The 23320-nt window shown below is 36.3% G+C and overlaps 1 protein-coding gene across 4 annotated transcripts in view; it reads left to right on the top strand.

Annotated features, from left to right (window-relative positions):
* The window catches only part of LOC123529532 (UBX domain-containing protein 7-like), a 38825-nt gene extending 22030 nt beyond the window's left edge, over positions 1–16795 (top strand). For 2 of the 4 annotated variants that reach the window (XM_045309897.2, XM_045309899.2), the window contains 7 exons: positions 995–1116; positions 1697–1843; positions 6650–6794; positions 8257–8333; positions 9938–10649; positions 11655–11734; positions 14825–16795. In XM_045309897.2, the coding sequence (XP_045165832.2) occupies positions 995–1116; positions 1697–1843; positions 6650–6794; positions 8257–8333; positions 9938–10649; positions 11655–11734; positions 14825–14986 (1445 nt within the window). In that variant the 3' untranslated portion in view covers positions 14987–16795. The remainder of the gene's footprint in view (positions 1–994; positions 1117–1696; positions 1844–6649; positions 6795–8256; positions 8334–9937; positions 10650–11654; positions 11735–14824) is intronic. The other 2 variants (XM_045309901.2, XM_045309898.2) reach the window with 1 other exon arrangement.
* The last annotated feature ends 6525 nt before the right edge of the window (positions 16796–23320 follow it).

Below are 23320 nucleotides of genomic sequence, written 5' to 3'. Positions count from 1 at the left end.
ATATTTCATACAATATTTAAGGCATAGTGAGTTAAGATTATTTGAAGGTTCACTCACAAAAGAATTTTTTTTAGATTACCTTGGTTAGAAGTAATTCAGGGTAAGTCATTGGGATAAATTGGGATCTGTCCATCAGTATATACTGTAAAATCATTTAATTTCATGGGCATGAAATTTCGTGGTTTGGATCAAAACAGCAATTTCGTGGGGATATGAATTCGTGGATTTCAACTTTTGATCATAAAATGAATGGGAATTTTACTTGTTTCTTGGGATTAAATTTGGTGGATTGACTCTACCACGAAATCCACGAAAATTAGTCCCCCACAAATAATAATGATTTCACAGTATGCCAATAATTACTTCAGATTAATTTTCAGGATTTTTTGGATGAAAAAAACTGAAATTGTTTTAAAATAAGTTTTAATGTGCAGTTACAAACATGTTGAAGTAATTTCACACCCTTCATTCTTCATTATACATATGAGCCGTGCCATGGGAAAACCAACATAGTGGGTATGCGACCAGCATGGATCCAGACCAGCCTGCGCATCCGCGCAGTCTGGTCAGGCTCCATGCTGTTCGCTTTTGAAGTCTATTGGAATTGGAGAAACTGTTAGCGAACAGCATGGATCCTGACCAGACTGCGCGGATGCGCAGGCTGGTCTGGATCCTTGCTGGTCGCAAAGCCACTATGTTGGTTTTCTCATGGCGCAGCTCATATTATAATATTATAATGGTATTGTTCTGAGAAATGAGGTTGTAGTCTTAAGTTACAAAATCATTTCAGTTAAATTTTATTATTTTTGTTAAATTCTTGGCACATGGGTCAAGAAAGAAGTAATCAATAAATAACAGAATGAAATATATACATGGTGGTTTTCAGATAACAAAAAAAACACACTGTTTTACCATTTCATAACCTGTTTAATCAGCAGGGAAAGTTGCATTGCTATGCAGTTGGATCATTGCCTGCTTATCTGATCTTTTTCAGGCCAACAGGAAGAAGAACTGATGGCAGGTGCCTCGGGATCTCGTTCTTCGAGAAAAACTAAAACACTTCAAGATCTCTTCAGACCTCCAATTGATATGACCTACAAAGGAAATCTGGCTAACGTAAATATATTGTTAGCTCACCTGAGCAATGCTCATGGCGAGCTATTGTGATCACACTGTGTCCAACATGCATTCGTCGTCAACAATTATGTTTAAAAGACAACAATTATGTTTAAAAGACATCTCCTCCAAAACCACTGAATTGATTTGGATGGTCCTCTACCAAAGTTGTTCAGACGGTTCTGCCTGGTTGCACATATAGTCTTGAATAAGGCTGCTCACCATGAAATCACTAAATAAAGCTGGGGTCTCCATTGTCGAGCGGTCTAGGTTGCCGACTTCGAATCACCTGCCTCTCACAGACGTGGATTTGAACCTCACTAAGGGTGTTGATTTCTCAGCTGGCATAGTGTGCCTGTCCTTGATGAAATAATGCTTTGAGGGGCACCTGGGGTCTTCATCCACCATCAAAGCTGGAAAGTCGCCTTATTATCTTTAATTATGTAGATGTAAGCTTAAAAGCACACAAAGCCCATCAAAAATTATCCATAAGACAGTTTAACTTGTTTTAAATTAAATATCAAAATGACACAAAAAGTAGAGTTGTGTGTAGTTACAGAAAAAATGTACTTCGTTACAGGCAAGAGAAACTGGTAAAACTCAGGGTAAATGGCTGATGGTGAATATTCAGAATGTACAAGAATTCCCATGTCAAGCACTCAACAGAGATGTATGGAGTAATGCGGCTGTGAAAGCGCTTATCAAGGATAATTTTATTTTTTGGCAGGTAAGATGAAAGTGCGTAAGGAAAACTGTCCCTAGGACAATAGTTTAGGTGGACTTTGCTCATTAAAAAAAGAAGAAGACAGACTCACTTGACTTTGCTGCAACCTTATAAGCCATTTCAGGTAAACTACTGTCTGAGCCTGAGTGGAAACCAAGTCTGAACAAATGTCTTTTATTTGTTTTGGAATTGAAGATGGTTTTCACATGCTGACTATAGATCCAAATCTAGAAGAATATTTGTAAATCAGTCAACATACATGACCTTTTCTTCACCTTTTGGGATTGAATTTGGTAACCCAATTTGTACATGATTTTCTTTAGTTTCCGTGTTACTTTTTGGTGTGGTTTTGACATATATGTGAAATAGTCCATTGATCATATAACTTTTAATTTTTAGCTCACCTGAGCACAAAGTTTGCTCAGGATGAGCTATTGTGATTGCTCACCATCCGGCATCCGTCCGTCTGGCGACCGTCCACACTTTCCTTTAAACAACATCTCCTAAACCACCACGCCAATTTTGATGAAACTTCACAGGGATGTTCCTTGGATGGTCTTTAAAAATTGTTCAAAGAATTGAATTCCATCAGTGTTCATTCCAGGCCGCGCCATGGGGCCATAGGCGCGTATTTTACTGTATTGGCGCATAAAAGTTTGCCCTATAGCGCCCGTCGGGCGCACACTTTTTTAGAAAACAGTCTGTTTACATATGAGCCGACTTCCAGAAGTTGTGAATCGAATACGACTCTTCCGATTGACGTAACCGCATTTTCATTGGTCGATGTAAATAGTAGCCAGCTCCAGTCGCCTAACAACATACAGCTTTCAATGTTGCTATGCAATGTGCGGACACAAAAAAAAAACAGTCGCGATTCGAGAAAAAAGAAATCCAATTTTACGTTTTTCTCTAACGTAATAAAAAAAGCAGACGATGGAGAACAAATTTCCAAGAAAGAATAGACATGTTCGAGACCGCTAGACCACTCAATAGCCTACCGCTTAGCCAAAATCAGCGAAAACATTAATCCGTAGTAAATCCGCATTCATGGCTGTCGAACTTTCCGTGGTTAAGTTTCGGTAAACGGCAAAATATTATGACTTGTTTCGTTTTGTCGTGTTGAGCGACCTGTGAAGTGTCCATTTTCTCTTTGTAATTATGTTTTACGAACTGCGGAAATAATACTTGACTCCATGTAAGAAAAGTGTTAAAAATACAGCCTTTCTTTCATGTAAATCAGTTTTTCTTTCATGCCCTATTTTTTACAAATGGCCCCAATTTTTTGCCATCATGGGGCCCTTTGACCCCACTTAAAAAAATCCTGGAATGAACACTGTTCCATACAGAATTCTGGTTGCCATGGAAACTGAAAGGAAAAACTTTAAAAAATCTTATCCAAAACCACAGGTCATAGGGCTTTTGTATTTGGTTTGTAGCATCATCTAGTGGTCCTCTACCAAGGTTGTTCAAATTATTCCCCTACGGTTAAATATGACCCGGCCCTGGGGGTCACATGGTTTATATAGACGTATATAGGAAAAAAACTCTGAACATCTTTTTGTCCAAAACCACAGGGCCTAGGGCTTTGATATTTTATATATAGCATCATCTAGTGGTCCTTTACCAAGATTATTCAAATTATTCCCCAGGGATCTGGAGGGCACATGGTTTAAAAAGACTTGTACATGGAAAAACCTTTTAAAACATTTCTGTCTTAAACCATAAGGCCCAGAGCTTAGATATTTAGTATGTGTTATGCTCTAGTGGTTTTCTACCAAGATTTTTCAAATCATGACCGGGGGTTGGGGGGGGGGGGGACTTTGCTCAGAATAGGCCACGCCCGGATGGTCTCTTTTTAGCTCGACTATTCGAAGAATAGGGGAGCTGTCCTACTCGCCCCGGCGTTAGCGCGAGCGTCACACAAATAATAAAGTTTGCGTACCACCCCAAATATTTTCAAAGTCCATTGAGATATTGCTTTCATATTTTGCATACTTGTTTACCATCATGACCCCAGTCTGTAAAAAGTAGGAGGCAACTCTATCAAGCATTTTGACTGAATTATGGCCCCTTTTTGACTTAGAATAAATGTTAAAGTTTGCATACCACCCCAAACATTTTCAAAGTCCATTGAGGTATTGCTTTCATATTTTGCATACTTGTTTACCATCATGACCCCAGTCTGTAAAAAGGAGGAGGCAACTCTATCAAGCATTTGACTGAATTATGGCCTCACTTTAATTTAAAGTTTGCATACCACCCCAATATTTTCAAGTCCATTGAGTATTGCTTTCATATTTGCATACTTGTTTACCATCATGACCCCATCTGTAAAAAGGAGGGGCAACTCTATCAAGCATTTTGACTGATTATGGCTTCCTTTTCGACTTAGAATAGCTTATGTAATGTAAAGTTTATCATTGCTTATAATTATACTATCAAGCACTGAATAGTCAGCGGGCTGTCCACTGACAGCACTTCTTTTGTTCTTGAAGCAGTAGCAAAGAAATTTGGACCACAAGTATTTTGTTTGATACAGATTTCAATATTCATCTTGAATTGTCCTAGTCATGACCTACCAACCTACTTTGTCTTTGAAGGTACAGCATAGAAATTTGGACCACGTTTATAACTTTTAATACTGATTTCAATACTAATCTTTAATATTTTTAACCCTGAACTACTGACCTACTTTCTTCTTATTGAAGCTACAGCAAAGAAATTTGGGCCACCAGTTTAAATTGTTAAAACAGATTTCAATAGTTATCTTGAATAATCTTTACCATAACCTACTCGCCTAGTTTTTGTTAGTGAAGCTTATGCAAAGAAATTTGTTTAAGCAAGCAACTAAACTCAGGTGAGCGATATAGATATAGGGCCATCATGGCCCTCTTGTTTTATTAGCCAGAGGTTATATAATAGGTGATTTGTCTTTAATACACTCTTCAATAAATGGTGAAACATGGCTAGCTAGTGATGCTGGATGAAATTGCCAACATTATCTTCAACAGGATAAATTCTTTACAGTCACACTTTCCTTGTCCAGAGCACAGTTCTGAAAGTAGTACAAAGAGATTTGAAGTACAGAGAGATATTAATTAAAACAGAAAAACATTATCTTACCTAAACCTATTGCAAAATTATCCCAACTGTGAACTAAAGAGATTTAGTTTATACTAGTTTGTTTTAGCTTGTTTGTGATGAAAGCTTCAAGCTTATTGGAACCACTCTCGAGTCTGCTTTCTGGAGAAACCAGTACTGGTGTCATATGAGAAGACATGGTTGTGACCCCAGTGGGGCTCGAACCCACAACCCCTGGATTGAGCGGCTGACACCTTATCCACTAGACCACCGCTCCCCTTAAAGAGATTTGAAGTGTAGAGAGATATTAATTAAAACAGAAAACCATTATCTCACCTAAACCCATTGCAAAATTATGCCAGCTGTGAACTGTTCAAAAGTTTATAGGGTAGTAGTCTAAAGATTAATTTTGTATCTAGAAATATTGCACTACTTATAATGTGCGCAATATTATTCTGCAAAAAGATGAGTGTATAACTTGATGCTAACTTGAACTAATATATCTTTTCATTGCATGTGCATCTACACTTACCATTATTATTTATATGATATCAATTTGTTCCTTATCCGAAGTAAAATTGAAAATGTCACTGTAAATGAAAATTTTGATTTAACAGCATCCGTAAAAATGATGTTACAACCCCACAACCCCGACCCCCACCCCACCCCATTTGTGCTTCATTATGGAAAATAACATCTAAGGTCCTATCAATTTTTAGCTCGACTTTTTGAAGAAAAAGTAGAGCTATTGCACTCGCTCCGGCATCGGCACATCATTGGTTTAAGTTTTTGATAAAGTCAAATATCTCTGTTACTGTCAAAGCTATTGACTTGGAACTTAAAATACTTATTTATTATCAACTTCTACACCAGGAGAAACAATTCCCATAACTCTGATATGGATTTTGACAGAATTATGCCACTTTTTAACTTAGAATGTTTGGTTAAAGTTTTTGATAAAGTCAAATATCACTTACCATCAAAGCTTTTGACTTGAAACTTAAAATAGTTATTAACTATCAAAGTCTACAGCAGGGGAAACTATGCCCATAACTCTAATTTGAATTTTGACAGAGTTATGTCCCTTTTTAACTTAGAATTTTTTTGTTAAAGTTTTATAAAGTTTTTACTGGCAAAGCTCTAATTCAGAGTTGAGCACTGAGAAAAGACGAGCGTGTTACAGACAGCTCTTGTTTAAATACATGAAGATTTAAAATATGTAAACTATTTAATATGTACAATTATACAAGCTGCTTTTTATGGTTAATAAAAAGTTTTCAGTGTAGATGGTCAGCAGTGAGAGGTTCATCAGTTACAAATCCATCTCCTCCCCCTCACTAAATATTATCACTTACTGGAGCACTACTGTCTACCATTCAGTCATACAACGAATGGGCTTGTGAGTTTAAATACTGACTCCATAAAAATTGAAAATAAATTGTAAGTATTATTAAGTTAAAATTGTGAAATGTTTTGTTTACACATAATACATTTTCATCAATGAATATTATGCAGATACCAAACAAAAGTTTTCACTATCTCAGTCAAGTGTATTAGGTTAAAAAGCTGAATTTGGCAACCATACTCGAAATTCAAGCAACTGATTGGTTGTTTCAAAGCATTTTGAATTTGACAAATGGAAACATCACAGTCTGAACTAGTATGAAAGTGCAGTTTTATAACGTTGCAAGCAGGTTTTCCTTTAGTTGACTTATGTCTCTGTTTTAGGTTTACCATGACAGTGAAGAAGGACAGAAGTACAGACAGTTTTACAAAGTTGACAGCTGGCCATATATTGCTATACTGGATCCGCAGACAGGGGAGAACATGATTGTTTGGAATAAGATAGAGCCGCTGACATTTTGTGATCTAGGTACAGTATCATGTAACATGTAGCTAATAAATATTATATAGTTTTTATACCCCAATCTCTGAAAGAGCGAGGCATATTATGTGAACACCCGTGGCGGTGGCGGAGGGCGGGTGGTCGGCATCCAAAGCTTGTCCGCTCTCTAAGTCGAACAGTTTTCATCTGATCTTCACCAAACTTGCTGACAATGTTTGTAGACATAATATCTCGGCCAAGTTCAATAACCACCCAAATCGCCCCAGGCACTCTTGGATTATGGTCCTTGAATTACTCTTAAAAACTACAATTTAGTCTTGTCCGCTCTCTTAAGTCGAACAGTTTTCATCCGATCTTCACCAAACTTGCTTACAATGTTTGTGGTCATCATATCTCGGCCAAGTTCGATAACCACCCACTCAGGCACTCTTGGATTATGGCCCTTGAATTTCTTGAAAAAACTGCGAATTTAGCCTTGTCCGCCCTCTAAGTCGAACAGTTTTCATCCGATCTTCACCAAACTTACTGAAATGTTTGTGGGCATGATATCTTGACCAAGGTCGATAACCACCCAAATTGCCCCAGGCACTGTTGGGTTATGGCCCTTGAATTAGGCCAAATTCAATGACAGGCGTATTTTGTGACAGTTCTGAATGTCTTGAATAGAGAGTCTTCTGTAATTAACGTTCATTACTGATTAGGGGCTTTTGTGACCAAGTGGTACAGGCAGCTGACTTTGTATTATTTGCTGCTGTTAACATATATACTCTGAAATCATTTATTATTTTTTGTTGGCAACTTGGCACAGAAGTTTGTGATTTGGGCCAAAACTACTATTTTATGGGGATATCAGTTCATGGACTTTGGCCTTTGAACATAAAGTAATAGGAATCAAATTTCACAAATTGAACTAAATCACAAAATCTACAAAAATCTATCCACCATGAAAACAGTGTTTTGATGTTTAGACAAAATATGGGACTTGTGTGACAGAGTGATACAGATGGCTGACTCCAAATCAATTGATCCTCACAGTCACTGCCAAGGATGTGAACCCCATTGGGTTGTAGAATTATTTCTGAATGTGAGGAAGCTATACACTCAGATGGTATGGAAGGTAGATGCCTGTCAATTCCTAAAATAATGTTTGAAGGTGTGTTGAAGTCTAGCTCTGCTGCAATAGCTGGAAATTTGCTACGTAATAATCATATATGACCTGAATCATGTTTGACTTGAACCCAACAAAAAACATTTACTTAAAGGTGATGGACCTTGAATGATAATTGGCAGTTATGTTCCCCATCACACTGGTGTAGGAGACATAGATTTACTCCTGTCTGTGTGTCTGTCTGTCTGTCACAAATCTTGTCCGCACTCTACGTCGAACAGTTCCCATCCAATCTTTACCAAACTTATTATTCTTCTTTTTCGGTAACAAGACTAGATAACCTAGTCAAAATTAATTTGCCATTTTATGTTATTATTTCAGTTGCAGAATTTTTGACACAACATCCATCAATGAACAGTTTGTCTCCTGCTCTTTCAGCAGCCAAACGGGTAAGAAGGGTGGGTACCATAAGATTCTGTTTCTTTGCTTGATCAATTATTATACCTCATACATATTATTTAAAAAATGATATATATCTCATTTAGTGATTTGTCATTTGATAACTTTATTGTTTGGAGATCAGATGCGAAAGAATTATAATTACCACGAGGGCACAGCAGCGATTTTATTCAAGAGCAAATCTTTGAGATATATTATTTCAATTTTAGCATGTTTTCAAGGATTATTATCTACATCTTTCAAAAATACTTGCCGGTTTTGTGTAGTTTTCTTTCCAGTGCTGCTATGACGTAATAATTGTAACATACAAACTGTGTGTGTGCTGCTTAATACCACAGTTTCAGTCTTCTTTGTTTAAGGGGAAAAAAACTAGGACATGTAAGACTTTATGTTTTCATACATTGATTTATGTATCGAGGATACTAAGAGTGACTTTTTGTATTGGATTATTTAACTTGTTAAATAAGCACTAGGCTCTGCAGAGTATTTTATCAGTTTTGTTTAACAACTTCAAGAAACATAACTCCACCCTGCCTTTTGCAAGAATTATGGCCCCTTTTGGACTTAGAAAATATTATCAAAACACAATATTTCTCTTATACAGAGACAAAAAAATCAGATGAGCGTCTGCACCCGCAAGGTGATACTAATGTTATCACATGTTAGCTTTCCCTATTGAAACATCAAAATTTCTTTTTGTAGCTCACCTGTCACAAAGTGACAAGGTGAGCTTTTGTGATCGCGCGGTGTCCGTCGTCCGTCCGTGCGTCCGTAAACGTTTGCTTGTGACCACTCTAGAGGTCACATTTTTCATGGGATCTTTATGAAAGTTGGTCAGAATGTTCATCTTGATGGTATGTAGGTCAAGTTCGAAACTGGGTCACGTGCCATCAAAAACTAGGTCAGTAGGTCTAAAAATAGAAAAACCATGTGACCTCTCTAGAGGCCATATATTCCACAAGTTCTTCATGAAAATTAGTCAGAATGTTCACCTTGATGATATCTAGGTCAAGTTCGAAACTAAACTAAAATGTAAAATCTTAGATAATCTGCAGGAAATTACGATATTAGGCAAATCTTAATCTCAGAAACTGAGAACTAATGAATATCAGCCCTGATGACTTTCTGTATAAATTGGTGCCTAAGTGTATGTACAGAAATTCTGTGCTGGTCTGACATCAGTTGTTTACTTTGATTTTACTTCAACTTGATACCTTAGGTTGTAAAATTAGTCAATATATTGCTTGTGAAAAGTCTTACATTTGTCACTCTGGCATCTTTACAGTCAATTAATTTAAACTATACTGTTAGCTGTAATAATTACAATTTTACAGTTGGCAGTAATAAAAACAGTTCCACTGTTAGCAGTAATAAAAACAATTTTACTCTTTAATTGCAGTAAATAATAAAAAAAATCACTGTTAGCAGTAATAATAACAATTGTGCTGTTACCAGTAATAATAACAATTTCACTGTTAGCAGAAGTAATAACAATTTCACTGTTAGCAACAATTTCACTGTTTGCACTAATAATCATAGTTTCACTGGTAGCTGTAAAAATAAAAATTTCAGCACTTCACATTATTATATTTTTATACAATAGGAAGATAGTGTGATTGATGCCTCAGAGGATGACCAGTTACAAGCAGCAATTACAGCTTCACTGACACAAGTATCGAAAGAAAAAACAGCTAAAAATATTGAATTTAACAGTGATAGTGACTTAGATGGGAGTGATCTTGAAACATTCACTGACTCGGAAGACGAATCACAGCCAAGCCCAGTGAAAACAAGGAGGCGTTCTAATTCAGGATCTAAAACTATATCTCAGGGAAACAATTCTCCAACTCGGAAACATTCCCCTAAACGGAAGACTAGTAATGACAGATCTCATAAAGACCAAAATGAAAGCTCTCCAGCTAGGAGGAGCGTAAGGTGTAATTCCCCTTTGGCTGGTTCTAGTGCTAGTGTTGAGACACAGAGACCTACAAGAAAATGTTCACCTCAAAGAACTAGAAAAAGCTCACCTGGTGGTGAAAACATGTCATCTCCAAGAAAGACTTCTCCATTGCGTAGAAAATTATCACCAACAAAAACATGTTCACCACAAAAATCAGAAAGCATTCATAATGACGTTCATCCCGCAGTTTTGGAAAAAATTCGTCAAAATTCCGAATCTGAAGACAGCCAAATGAATGACGGTACTGCTGTTAAAGAAAGTATAAGTGAATGTAGTGAAACTGAAGAGAGTGATAAATCTATAGACAGTGTAACTGATAGCAGGGACTATAAATCATTCCTGGGACCAGAAACAGGTAAGATATGTATTGGTTATTTTTCATAGTTACTAGTATATATTTCTTATAGGCAAGGAAAGCATTTTTATTGAGAAAGTGCTTGTTACACTTTTTTTTTTTTTTTTTTTTTTTTTTTTTTTTTTTCAGAAAATTTTTCTTTTTGCTTTCATCTTGACAAAAAGCGTATTGATGATATGTCACTCTTTTTGATAGTCTTACAGTTATTAAATTACACAGTGTAGTCTCGGACAAAGAACAGCATCAGCTGGTTTTGTCAGGACAGAAAATGTCAGCTATTTAAACGCTATTTTCTGATCTTAGCAGATTCTACATGTAAAACGTTTATTTTTGTTGATATTCATGTTGATCTTACAGTTGTAGAATAATACAACATATCAACAAAAGTATCAACAGCTAGGAGTGCAGATTCATACAATATACCTGATATTCCTTGTTAACGCTCTTCCCCTAATAAACACTCCCCCCATATTATATAAAAAAATAATAGATAAAAAGATTTAGATCAGAAGTGAATACAAGCACTATGGTTATGCTGTAATTGTTATTACTTCATTCATTTTAACTTGGATTTATAGTTTGTATTTACTAAACAATTGTTGAAAAAAGGGCCTTCAAACGACATGGCCCAGGGGGTTCCTATGAGGGAATATACGGTATGTGAGTTATGTATGTAAGTGACATGAAAAATATTCCACCTACAGTATTTCTTAGTTATCTTAGATTCTAACTGAAATGTCTGTTTTCAGGGATGGTTCTGTAATATGGTCAGTAGCAAATATAGTAAATACTATATAATAAATGTGGAAGAGATAATTACCGACAGTGTAGTTGATTTTGTGTGGCAGTCTAAACAAGAAAAATTACATGTATTTGAGCATAACGAGGTGAATTTAAATGTGAAATGATTGGTGCACGACTCTTGTTAGATATGTTTTAAAATATATATTACCAGTAAAGTCAGCATCTGTTTCTCTATAATTATGTTTTAACCTTTGTTTTCAGATGAAAAGACTACATTAATGCTTCGATTACCAGATGGCCAGAGGGAAAAACTATGTATATCATTTTCATCCAAATTAATGGTACGTACAAAGTTACTCAAACCGTAAAAAAAAAAAACAGGAGAAGTATTTGAATTTTGAAGAAAGAACGTCTGCTGAAATTTCACTTTAAACTCCTTGATAAACAGTAATTTCTTTGTGGAAAAAAATGGTGTTAGAAAATATGTATATACATACAGAGATTTCATTAAGGACAGTGTGGGAAGTGAGGGATTCCCCCACTGCTGTAGTGGTCTAAATCCTGGTATTCCCCCACAGTTGTAGTGGTCTCAAGCCAGGGATTCCCCTGCTGCTGTTTTGGTCTAAAGCCTGGGATTCCCTCACTGCTGTAGTGGTCTCAAGCCCAGGATTCCCCCCAACTGTTTTAATGGTACAAAACCTGGGATTCCCCTACTGCTGTAGTGGTCTAAAACCCCAGCTACTTCTCCTGTAGCAAACAAAAGTTGCAAGTGGGAGGACTGCGCCTCCCTTTACTTTGCAACTTCCACCTTTTAAGTAATTTATGTCAACCCTTGTATATGAAATGAAAATTAATTCAGGAAAAATGTGATATTAGGTCACTTATAGATCTTAGTATGCCCTGGTAGCGGTCTTGTGTAAATAGCATTTTTTGGGCCAAATTGTTTTTAACTCCTTATATTTACCCATTTACTTGAGCTTAAAAAAAAACTAAACAAGTAGTCTTTGAATAAAAAAACTATTTAAATGGTACATTCTCTGAAGTCTTGTATGAAACTTTTAAGTTATAACACTGCATTTGTTTTGTTAGTGAAGAAATTAATTTTGTGTAGCTAAGGTATGAGTGTTGTTTGAAATTGTGGTAGAATTTATAACATCCTTGTTTGAACATGTACACATTTCAAGCAGGCCTCGATCTTGACGGTAGCCCGGTAGCCCAAGGCTACCAGTTTTTCAGACGGACTACCGAATTTCCCAAGCTGGGTAGTCCGTCGGGCTACTAAGTTTTCAAACATGTTAATAATAAAAGCGTGAAATTTCACCGATTTATCTGATGTTTCCTTTTTAAATGACAACGATATTTTTGGTCCGCATAACACCGGTCGGTCATTTTTCCGAAATTTAAATCCCTTGATGTTCACAATAATTACAAAAAGAACTTCATGAATCTGAAATGAACATCCTAATAACTAGCTTTCGTATATTTGCAATATATAAAGTAACTTTACAAAATTCAGAAATTACATCCCTAAAAATTACCTGGATTGACTGGAATTTACCCGCTAATCGTAAAGATATCAAAACGCCATGCCAGTAATTTTCCATTCCAGGAGCACGTGCGACCTATCGTGTCGCCGTTACTTAAATGTTTATCGACACATACACAAAAAAACGCTTGTAGTGCATTCATTTTTTAATATAATCGCTTTAAATTTTCAGCACCGCTTTAGAAGTAATACAGTTTGAATTCTATAACGATTTTAATAAGATGTCGACAGAAATGTAGGCAAAATTCTATAAAAATGATCGAAGTTTCATACAATTATTTGTAAAATTTCAAACAGCGCGATCTTAATTATTTATTTATTTCTAAAAGTAAATAAATAATACATACTATGTTCTTAAAATTCAGACTTTTGACAAGAAAGTACAATAAACAGAATTAAAAAATCATGAATAATGAAAAGCGGCAGCAATTTAAATACATCGAGTAAAACGCTTTGATCTCCACTTCAGATGTCATGATACCGACACACTTCTTTTAGCTCTTTGAGGGGGTTTTAATTGATGATGAGAACAAGGCCAATTACTTGTTTATCAACAGAATAATTACCGATAATTGTTACTGTTTTTATTTTTCGCTTTAAACATGGGTGGGTTGATGATGGTTATTGTGTCCTCGTCGCCCCGGACTGTGATAATAGGCTACATTTACTTGATGCAAAAAAAAAATACCGACCTACCGACCCTACTTTTTTTGGCCATGCCACCAGAAACACATTATTTGGGGGGTGGGGGGGGGGGGGCTAACCAGGCTGATACATTATTGCAGTGAAATTTGAACAACTACACTATATTTTAAAGGCCCTGGCTGAAAAAGTAAGTTTTAGAAGGGTTCTGCAAATTTAAACCCCACGCCTGGCATATAACTAGATACTGATATAGGTCTTACTTTTTTCTGTCTGATAGTTACTTGGATATTGCAACATGGTTATCCACTTACGTTGGCTTAGCCTGACCATGGATAGTGTGCCTACCATTTAAATAACTGAATGTTGAATCAAGCATAAACTAAAATACATCATATTTATAAACAAAATGATTTCGGGCAATTAAAAATGTTTTCGGGCAAGTGGTTTTCTTAACTTACTTGCCCGAAAGGACAAGTGCTGAAAAAAAATTAAGGCGAAGACTGTAATATATTTTTTTCTTTTCCAAAACGGGACTACCAGAAACCTGGTCTGGCTACTTGATTTTACAAGTTGGTAGCCCTGCTGGCTACCAGCAAAAGTAGGTTAAGATCGAGGCCTGTCAAGAGATTTTTTTTTAAATATCTGCTAGAGTACCATAGTTATAGGTAGTTATGGAACATGAAGGTGGTTAGATTTATACTGAAATTTATAAGATGGTTCAGTATGAAATTTATAATACTGTTTGCTATCTTAGTCAGACCTTTATTCTGAGCTATCATTAATTAGCTTGTAATTAGGGTCACACAGACTTTGAAATGTCCTTGAACTTCAACTAAATGCTTGTCCTTGAAAAATCCTTAAATATAACGAATACCCTTAAAAACCATGGAAAAATACTTCGACATTGAAAAATATTGCTTGACTTCTATCCCAAAACACCTTGAAAAAATGTTCTGTGAGCAACTTGCTTTGTGAAAAGAAGATACTTAAAAAAGAAAAAATGAATAAACATTGAAAGAAAGTATGGAATTTGGTCACTTATTGATAATATGGCCACATTTTATCGTAATTTATGGAGTGCACTTTCTGTTATAACGTCTTTCAGTAGTAGTTGGTAAAAGTTGTTCAGACAAAGATTTAGTTTTGAGAAAAATAGTACTTAAAAAGTCCTTGAAAAGTATTTGAATTTTGTATCAGATGTTAGTTGTAATTGTATTCAACTTACGAATTTTCTTTTCAGGCTCTAGTTTTATTTGTTGGTTCGAAAGGTTTCTCCAATGAGCGTTTTGAACTGATAGCCCAGTTTCCTCGCCGACAGCTTTCTCAGCTAGATTACGATGCCACTCTCAGGGACATCGGCCTTCATGCTCAAGAGACAATCTTCGTACAAGCAAGATCATAAATTTACAAGACGGCTGATTTTAAATATTTATTGAATTGACTGTTTTTGAAAATTATATTTATTTATCTAGCATGCTCAAACCAAATTTTACATCAGGAATAGCTTTCTCTGATTTACATAGTTAGCAGGTTTGTTGGTATTTTATATCCAGCTGAGAGACATTATTGGAGTTGTTGTTTGAATTGAGGTACAAACACGTTCACATGCATTAAATCCACCAAATATTTGAAAAAGTTTGCTTTATTTACTGAAAGTAACAAATTAAAAGCTAATTAACTGGGTGCCCTAGGGATATATTTCATGAATAAGTACCAGTACCTTAAACTTCATTACGTTATGGGTCATAAATGACAATCTTCAATTTCTGTGTGTTCACATTTGAGCCGCGCCATAAGAAAACAAACATTGTGCATTTGTGACCAGCATGGATCAAGACCAGCCTGCACATTCGCACAGTCTGGTCGGGATCCATGCTGTTCGCTTTCAAAGCCTATTGCAATTAGAGAAACCGTTAGCGAACAGCATGGATCCTGACCAGACTGCGCGGATGCGCAGGCTGGTCTGGATCCATGCTGGTTGCAAATGCATTAAGTTGGTTTTCTCATGGTGCGGCTCGTATGCTTTTTTTAGCATCCCTATACTTTTAATTTGAATTGTTCAAGATGCCGCTTTCAATAACAACTGAAAAATGCTAAAATTTTATACCAAGATTAATGGAAAGTAACAAGTGTGATTGTTTGCCCACTACCTTAAATGACATGTTACCAGTTCTTGTTATGTGTTTCATGGCAAGCAGTGCATCACCGCCCTTTATACATGACTATGTTGTAGATACATAGTATATCTTTGTGATTGTTAAGATTTTAAGCAAGTCATAATTGTAGGTGGTCATTGTATTCCATCTGTCTCTTTTTGTTTACATATCTGTAGAAAATACCTCTTTTTTATTTTGAAATTATTTTTGAATTCCTATGACTTATTCTTGCAATTAGTTTGAAAAAGAATGCATGATTTTTGTCAAATATTTTTATTATCAAAGGTAGTACTTCCAAGAGGCCCCACCCATAGGGTCCCAACTTTACATAGACTTACAATGTATATAGAAAAGATCGTTAAAAATATTTTCGTCTGAAAGTTCAAGGCCTAGGCCTTTGAGAATTTGAATGAAGCATTGTGTAGCGGACCTCTAACAAGTTTTTTTAAATTATGCCCCTGGGGTGAAAAGAGGCCCCGTCCCGGGGGTCACTTGTTATATGAGTTATATAGGAAAAAATACTTAAAAACTTATCAGATCATATTTCCTAGACTGTTTAATTATAATTATCTGATGACCCCAAATGATTAGGGGTCACCTAACTGTGACCTTGACCTATTGACCTACTTTCTTGTTTTTTAAGATACAGTCTTGAAATTTTGATGACATGTACAGTTTTGCACACCGATCTTAAAACTGACTTTCAGTGACTTACTGACCAACTTTCTTAATATTTTAGCATCAGTTTGACATTTGAAACATGTTACACAACTGGGAAAAGATTTCAATGCTTACTTACATTTGACTTTCTTACCTGATTTCTTACACTTGTCAATGTAGCTCACATTACTCAGGTGAGCGATCCAGGGTCATCATGACCCTCTTGTACTAATTTTTACATTGAAAACTGAAAAAGGTTTGTAACCCTTTACTTGAAGGAAACTGCTTTTAAGTTAATTATAAATATCTATATATAACGATTGTGAAATACATATTGCTGCGTGGTGTTTTGGAAAAGACAACTGGAAAGTTTTTATCGTCACCTCAGCTCCGATTCAGATCCTGACTTAAGCATCTTGTTTTTCTTGATTTGGCATTTTTGAGGTAGTTTAGAAACAAAAACTCATATTCTTGTATTCATAATATGACCAAACTTCAATTTTAAAGAAAGGTTATTTTTAGTCAAAATCTAGAGGTCAGTGCCTTTAGGGATAGACAAGAGAAAAAATCTAACTTGACTGCCTGAGTAAGGCAGATATTTTGTCAACTTAAGGAACAGGGTAGATGAAAAAAAATCAGCTAGCACTCGGTTTTCCATTCCACGTTGTCCCTCGGGATTGGGATTAGTCTTACACAGGCATTCTTGCTCAACATACTGTAAAAAATATACATGTGTACTTAACTAAAAATAGAAAAAAGTTGAACTTTCATGGATGCATGTGTCTTGACATTTACTCAAATTGGGTCAGTATCAGATTTTCTGTACCAATTGGAAGAATTCTTAAGTACACTTCATGAGGTAATTGTTTATAGATATGGGGGGAGTGATGCAATATATTATATATGAGCTGCACCATGAAAAAACCAACATAGTGCATTTGTGACCAGCACGGATCCAGACCAGCCTGCACATCCGTGTAGTCTGGTCAGGATCCCTGCTGTTCACTAAGGGGCTTTGCAAGCGAACAGCATGGATACTGACCAGAATACGTGGCTGCGCAGGCTGGTCTGGATGCAATGCACCATGTTGGTTTTACATAAAGGTAGGGAAATGTATGTAATACTTCGATAAAGTCTTGGAAATATATATGCAATACCAGTACTAACTAAACCTTGCATTTTTGACTGTTTTGTGTTGATAACTTAATGAATAAAGAATGAACATTTTTATTTCGATTTTTGTCTTTCAGTTGAATAAATTTGATTGCGAAATATTTTCAGTAGCAAAAATAAGTGTCACCAGCTTGTACAGGCTAGTTGAATTGTTCCACAGCACATACCTTTAGGGGCGGCTGAGTATGACAATTAAGAGCTTAAATAAACTCCTGTCCTCATGAAAGTGGTGATCTTCATCAAACTTATGGGCTATATGTAATGCTGCTCTGGGCTGTGTTTGTGACTGTGCTTCGGAAATCCCTTACCTATTATCATTTTGATCTGTAGTCATAATAAGGTCTCCAGTTTTGTCAATTTGTGATCGACGTTTTTATGGACTTTAAATGAATAAATGAATGACATTTTATGCGATTTGTTGTCTTATCAGTAAAAATTAAATTGCTGAAATATCTTTCTCAGTAGCAATAGTAGAGTCCCAAGCTTGTGAGGCTTGTTGAAATGGTTCCACTGCACTACTTCTAGGGGCGGCTAGAGCTTGACATAGAAATAAGGCTTTAAATAAACATCCTGTCCTCATGAACAGCTGGATGGATCTTCAGCAAACTTACTGGGCCTGCTATGTAAATGCGTGGCTCTGGAGCTGTGTTTTTGGTGCTCTGTGCTTCCGAGAAATCTACTCTTACCTATTATCTTTTGATCTGTAGCATCATAATAAGGTCTTCTCCAAGTTTTGTTCAAATGTGCTGACATCCGACGTCTTTTAGGAGCCACTAGAGCTAAAAATAGAAATACAATGTACCTTTAAACAGCTTCTTGATAGATCTTCATAAAACCTGGTCTGTATCGTCATTGTAAAGTTCTCTCAATCTTTTTAATCCCCCGCTATGAGTGATGGTGGGTTATAGGAATGGTCTCCGTCCTTCCATCTGTCTGTCCGTAACATTTCGTGCCCGCTCTGTATCTCCTAAACCCCTTGAATGATTTTCATGAAACTTTGGTCAAATGATCACCTCATCAAGACGATGTGCAGAACCCAGGAGTCAGCCATGTCGGCTCAAGATCAAGGTCACAACTCTAGGTCAAATGTTTGAGCCTTCCATTTAATGTCCGCTCTGTTTCTCCTAAATCCCTTGGAGGAAAATCGTGAAACTTTGGTCAAATGATCATCTCATCAAGACGATGTGCAGAACCCATGAGTCAGCCATGTTGGCTCAAGGTCAAGGTCACAACTCTAGGTCAAATGTTTGAGCCTTCAATTTTGTGTTCGCTCTATATCTCCTAAACCCATTGAAGGATAATTATGAAACTTTGGTCAAATGATCACCTAATCAAGACGATGTGCAGAACTTATGAGTCAGCCATGTTGGCTCAAGGTCAAGGTCAAAGGTTTAGGCCTTCCATTTTGTGTGTGCTCTGTATCTCTTAAACCCTTTGAAGGATTTTTATGAAACATGGGTCAAATAATCACCTCATCAAGAGGATGTGCAAAACTCATCAGTCAGCCATGTTAGCTCAAGGCCAAGGTCACAACACTTGAGCCTTCCATTCTGTGTCCGCTCTGTATCTCCTAAATGGCCCTTAAAGGAATTTCAAGAAACTTTGGTGAAATGATCACCTTATCAAGACGATGTGCAAAACTTATGAGTCAGCTATGTCGGTTTAAGGTCACAAGTCAAGGTCAAAGGTTTGGGCCTTCCATTTTGTGTCCGCTCTATCTCCTAAGCCCCTTGAAGGATTTTCATGAAACTTGGGTCAAATAATCACCTCATCATGACGATGTGCAAAACTCATAAGTTAGCCATATTAGCTTAAGGCCAAGGTCACAACTCTTGAGTCAAAGGTTTGAGCCTTCCATTTTGTGTGCGCTCTGTATCTCTTAAACCCCTTGAAGGATTTTTATGAAACTTGGGTCAATTAATCACCTCATCAATACAATGAGCAGAAAACACGAGTCAGCCTTGTTGGCTCAAGGTCAAGGTCACAACTCAAGGTCAAATGTTTGAGCCTTCAATATATGTCTGTTCTGTATCTTCTTAACCAATATGACTTGGCTGTAATATTCCATTTATCAAGACGATGTGCAGAATTCAAAATTCACCCCTGCCAGCTTAAGATCAAGGTCACAACTTGATTGTTTAATGGTACCACCCAATACCATAAACCCTTTCACTATCCATAACAATGGCAGAGGATATAGCTGTCTTTCAGACTGCCTTGTATGAAGCGGAAGGCTTCGTCCCTTGTAAAGGCCTCTAGAGATAAAAGTAGAAATACCCTTAAACGCATTCGTCTCGTGAATGCCTCGATTAATCTTTGTCAGTAGCATCCTTGTAAGGTCCTCTCAATTTTGTTCATACCGTCTTAGCGGCCTCTGGAGCTAGAAGTAGTAAAAAGAAAACATTCAAACAACTTTAAATGAATCTATTTATGGATCTGCACCAATATTTAAACAAACACAGTCTTCTCATGAACAGCTAGAAGGATCTTCATCAAACTTGATCTGTAGCATCATTATAAGGTCCCCTCAAAGTTTTGTTATAATGCTAGCACTTGACCCCTTTTAGCGGCCGCTAGGGCTAAAAAAATGCCTTCAAACAACTTACGAACCACTAGTTTTCATTAAACTTTAAATGAAACATCATTTTAAGGTCCCCTTTTTAATTCTGTTCAAACTGACCTTCGAACTTCTTTTCAGCTGTATGGACCTTCATCAAACTTAATTTTATCATTATGGCCTCTCAATTTTTTTCCAAGTGAGAGCACTTGTAAGGTCTCTCCCAATTTTGTTTAAATTGGGGCACTAGACCCCTTTTAGCAAGGGCAAACAACTCATGAACCGCGTGATCGATTTACATAAAACTTTCATGTGCTTTCTTTAGCATCTTTATATGGTTCCCTCTCAAATTTGTTCAAATGGGACGCTTGCCCCATTTTAGGGTCCACTATAGAGCTAAAACTAGAAGTACGTTTAAAGGACATCTTCTTATGATCAGTTTGACAGATCTTTGTCAAATTGTACTTAGCATCATTATAAGGCCCTCTCTTCTTTTTGTTCAAATGGGGACGCTAAGCCCCTTTTTGTTGGTGGCTGTGTTGGGGGGGGGGGGGGAATGGCAGTAGAGCTAAAATAGAAAAAGCTTCAAAGAACATGAAGCGGTAGAAGGACCATTATCAAACTGTGTCCGTTAAATTATTCTTAAGTCCTCTGTGTAATGTCTTCAAACGGGGACAATTTACCCCCTGAAGGGGACACTAGAGCTTAAAATAGAAATTTCTTTCAATGATGTATCCCCTGGGACTGCTTGCCAGAGCTTTGCTTCGCTTGGTCCTTCGCTTCCTTGTATGGACCTCCAGCAAAATTGTTCAGATGGGGGCAGTTGACCAGTTTTAAGTTTTTATACTAAACACAGTTGTTACTATTCATGATTCATTGTGTCGTACATAAATACAAGGTCAAATAGTCAAGGTAGACCGTTTGGAATCCGATCAATAACTAGAGAATGCTTGATCTCCAAAAAATTAATGTTCAAACTTCTTGGGATGATTGCATATGGTCAGTAGATGACCCTTATTGTTTTAAGGGGCAGTAGGTCGAAGGTCAAGGTAACAGTGACCTTGAGATTGAAAACGATTTCCGCTAAATAGCTAATTGGCTGTCATTTTTCAATGGATTGTTGCCTGTTGTCGATTGAAGACCCGTGATGTTTATTAGGTCGTTTGGTCAAAGGTCACGGTTACAACAAACCACTTACAGGCCATCATGTGAGGCAACTGTAAAACATATTATCCCGCCACCGCTATCCTATCATCCTGATATCAGTATCAGACCTGTTGATAATTGCTTGCCATAATAAATCGCAAAGATGGGGATAGCAGGATGGTAGGACAGTCGAGTAGTATCATGTTAGGATGATAGAACAGCGATTGTAGGAAAATATGATAGCGATGGTAGGATGTCAGGATGGTTTGAGTGAGAGTATTGAGGACTGTAGTAATATCTTCCTACAATCGCGCTGTGATAATCTGGCGATGGTAGGATATAAACAAAACATGATTGACAGTACAGACGAGCTGAAAGGGGTCAATGTTTAACAGAAACTCCTGTAGAAAACAAATTTAATTGCACATATTAACAATAACAATGTTTACATACGATAAAATTGCACTGCTATAAAAGGAATTCAGTTTGTGGTACTGTGTAGTTCTGTCTAATGAAGAATTAACTGGGCTAGAATAATAACACTGGCTTCTGACTTATATTTGAAATATTAATATTTTCATTTAACATCACATTCTACTAAACATATTTGAAAATCACAACCGTAAATAATTATTATAACAGAAAGAGTCGTAAAACATTTTTTTCAAAACTGCCAGCCAGCATAGTCTGAAGTTTGCCGTACTTTGGTTAATTTCATAATGAAACATTTCCCATGCTTAGTAGTTGGTGAATAAACACAATTTTAAAGAATTGTCAGGAATGAATATGTAAAACTATTCTCAAAATCACCGTTGCCGTAACAGGGTTTGTTGTATACTTAAATCTGTTTGATTGTCAAAATATACATTGGCTTAGGCGCAAACTCCACCGGACACCGCACCCCACTCCCCCCCCCATCACCACCAGCTGCTACGCCTATGATATAGAGTTTGGTATATTTGCATACAGGCTGGTATACTAGTATTTGTATACAGAATTTAACTTATAATATACATTTGAGCAAATCGCCATTGTCAGACCAAATTTTTTGAATTTCTTCTTTCTAAATAATTTAATTAAAAAACAATTCAACAAGACGTGTTACAACGGTGCAATAATAGTTATGAATAACAATTCCTGTAACATCATTTATATTCGTAGGAGCCTAATTTTCATGGACTTCGCAGTTGAATCAATTCACAAAATTAAATCCCAGCGAATCAGTATATTTCCCATTCATTTTATTTTCATAGTTTAAAATCCACAAATTATATTTCCACAAAATAGACCTTTCAGCCAAAATCCAGCGAATCATATATTTCATTACATATTTATATAAAAGCAGAATTTAAATTTTTCATAATTTTAGAACAATATGAACAAAAGTATATTATATTTAATATTTATTCATCAGTTCTGAAATACCATACATTGTCCATTATACATGTAAATGTTAAAGCATTGACATTTGAAAGCTTAAATAACAAGGAAACTGTACCGCTTTTAAAGCTTGATCTATGCCGAAAATACTTTCATTAATGAAAATATCAGATATGACTATCTTAGAATACAATATTAGTATAAAAACTAAACGTGTTGCATCTGTATGCTTGAAAAAGTAAATAAAACTTTCACAACCACAGATAAACTTTCTCATCATAATCAACCGTGCCATCATTAAATTTTGCTCGGGAAAAGATTCGTCGAACCTTGGATTAATTAGTCATTTGATATGAAATTTTGAGTCCAATATACCGGGTAAGTATCATTGTTGGTGTAAGGTTAAAATGTCTTTACATTAATGACATTTTGGGTGAACAAGTATATGAAAAATACAAAATAGTGCGATACAATAAAGTTTACCACGAGAAAAAAGCTCATGAAAGAAAAAGCGGCACACTTTTATCTCTTTAAGGGGTCTACTATAACTTTAATCCTTAGTTTCGAAAGAAAAAAGTGCAATTTCCATGGATTTCCTATCTTAAAATCTTCTGTGTAGTTGAATATCTAAAAATAGTGATAATGCCAATTATCAGCTCTGATT

The sequence above is a fragment of the Mercenaria mercenaria genome, chromosome 13 (assembly GCF_021730395.1).
Source record: "Mercenaria mercenaria strain notata chromosome 13, MADL_Memer_1, whole genome shotgun sequence".
In the NCBI taxonomy this organism is placed as follows: Eukaryota; Metazoa; Mollusca; class Bivalvia; order Venerida; family Veneridae; genus Mercenaria; species Mercenaria mercenaria.
The sequence above is the reverse complement of the archived record's forward strand: the minus strand, read 5'-3'. Positions and strand labels throughout refer to the sequence as shown.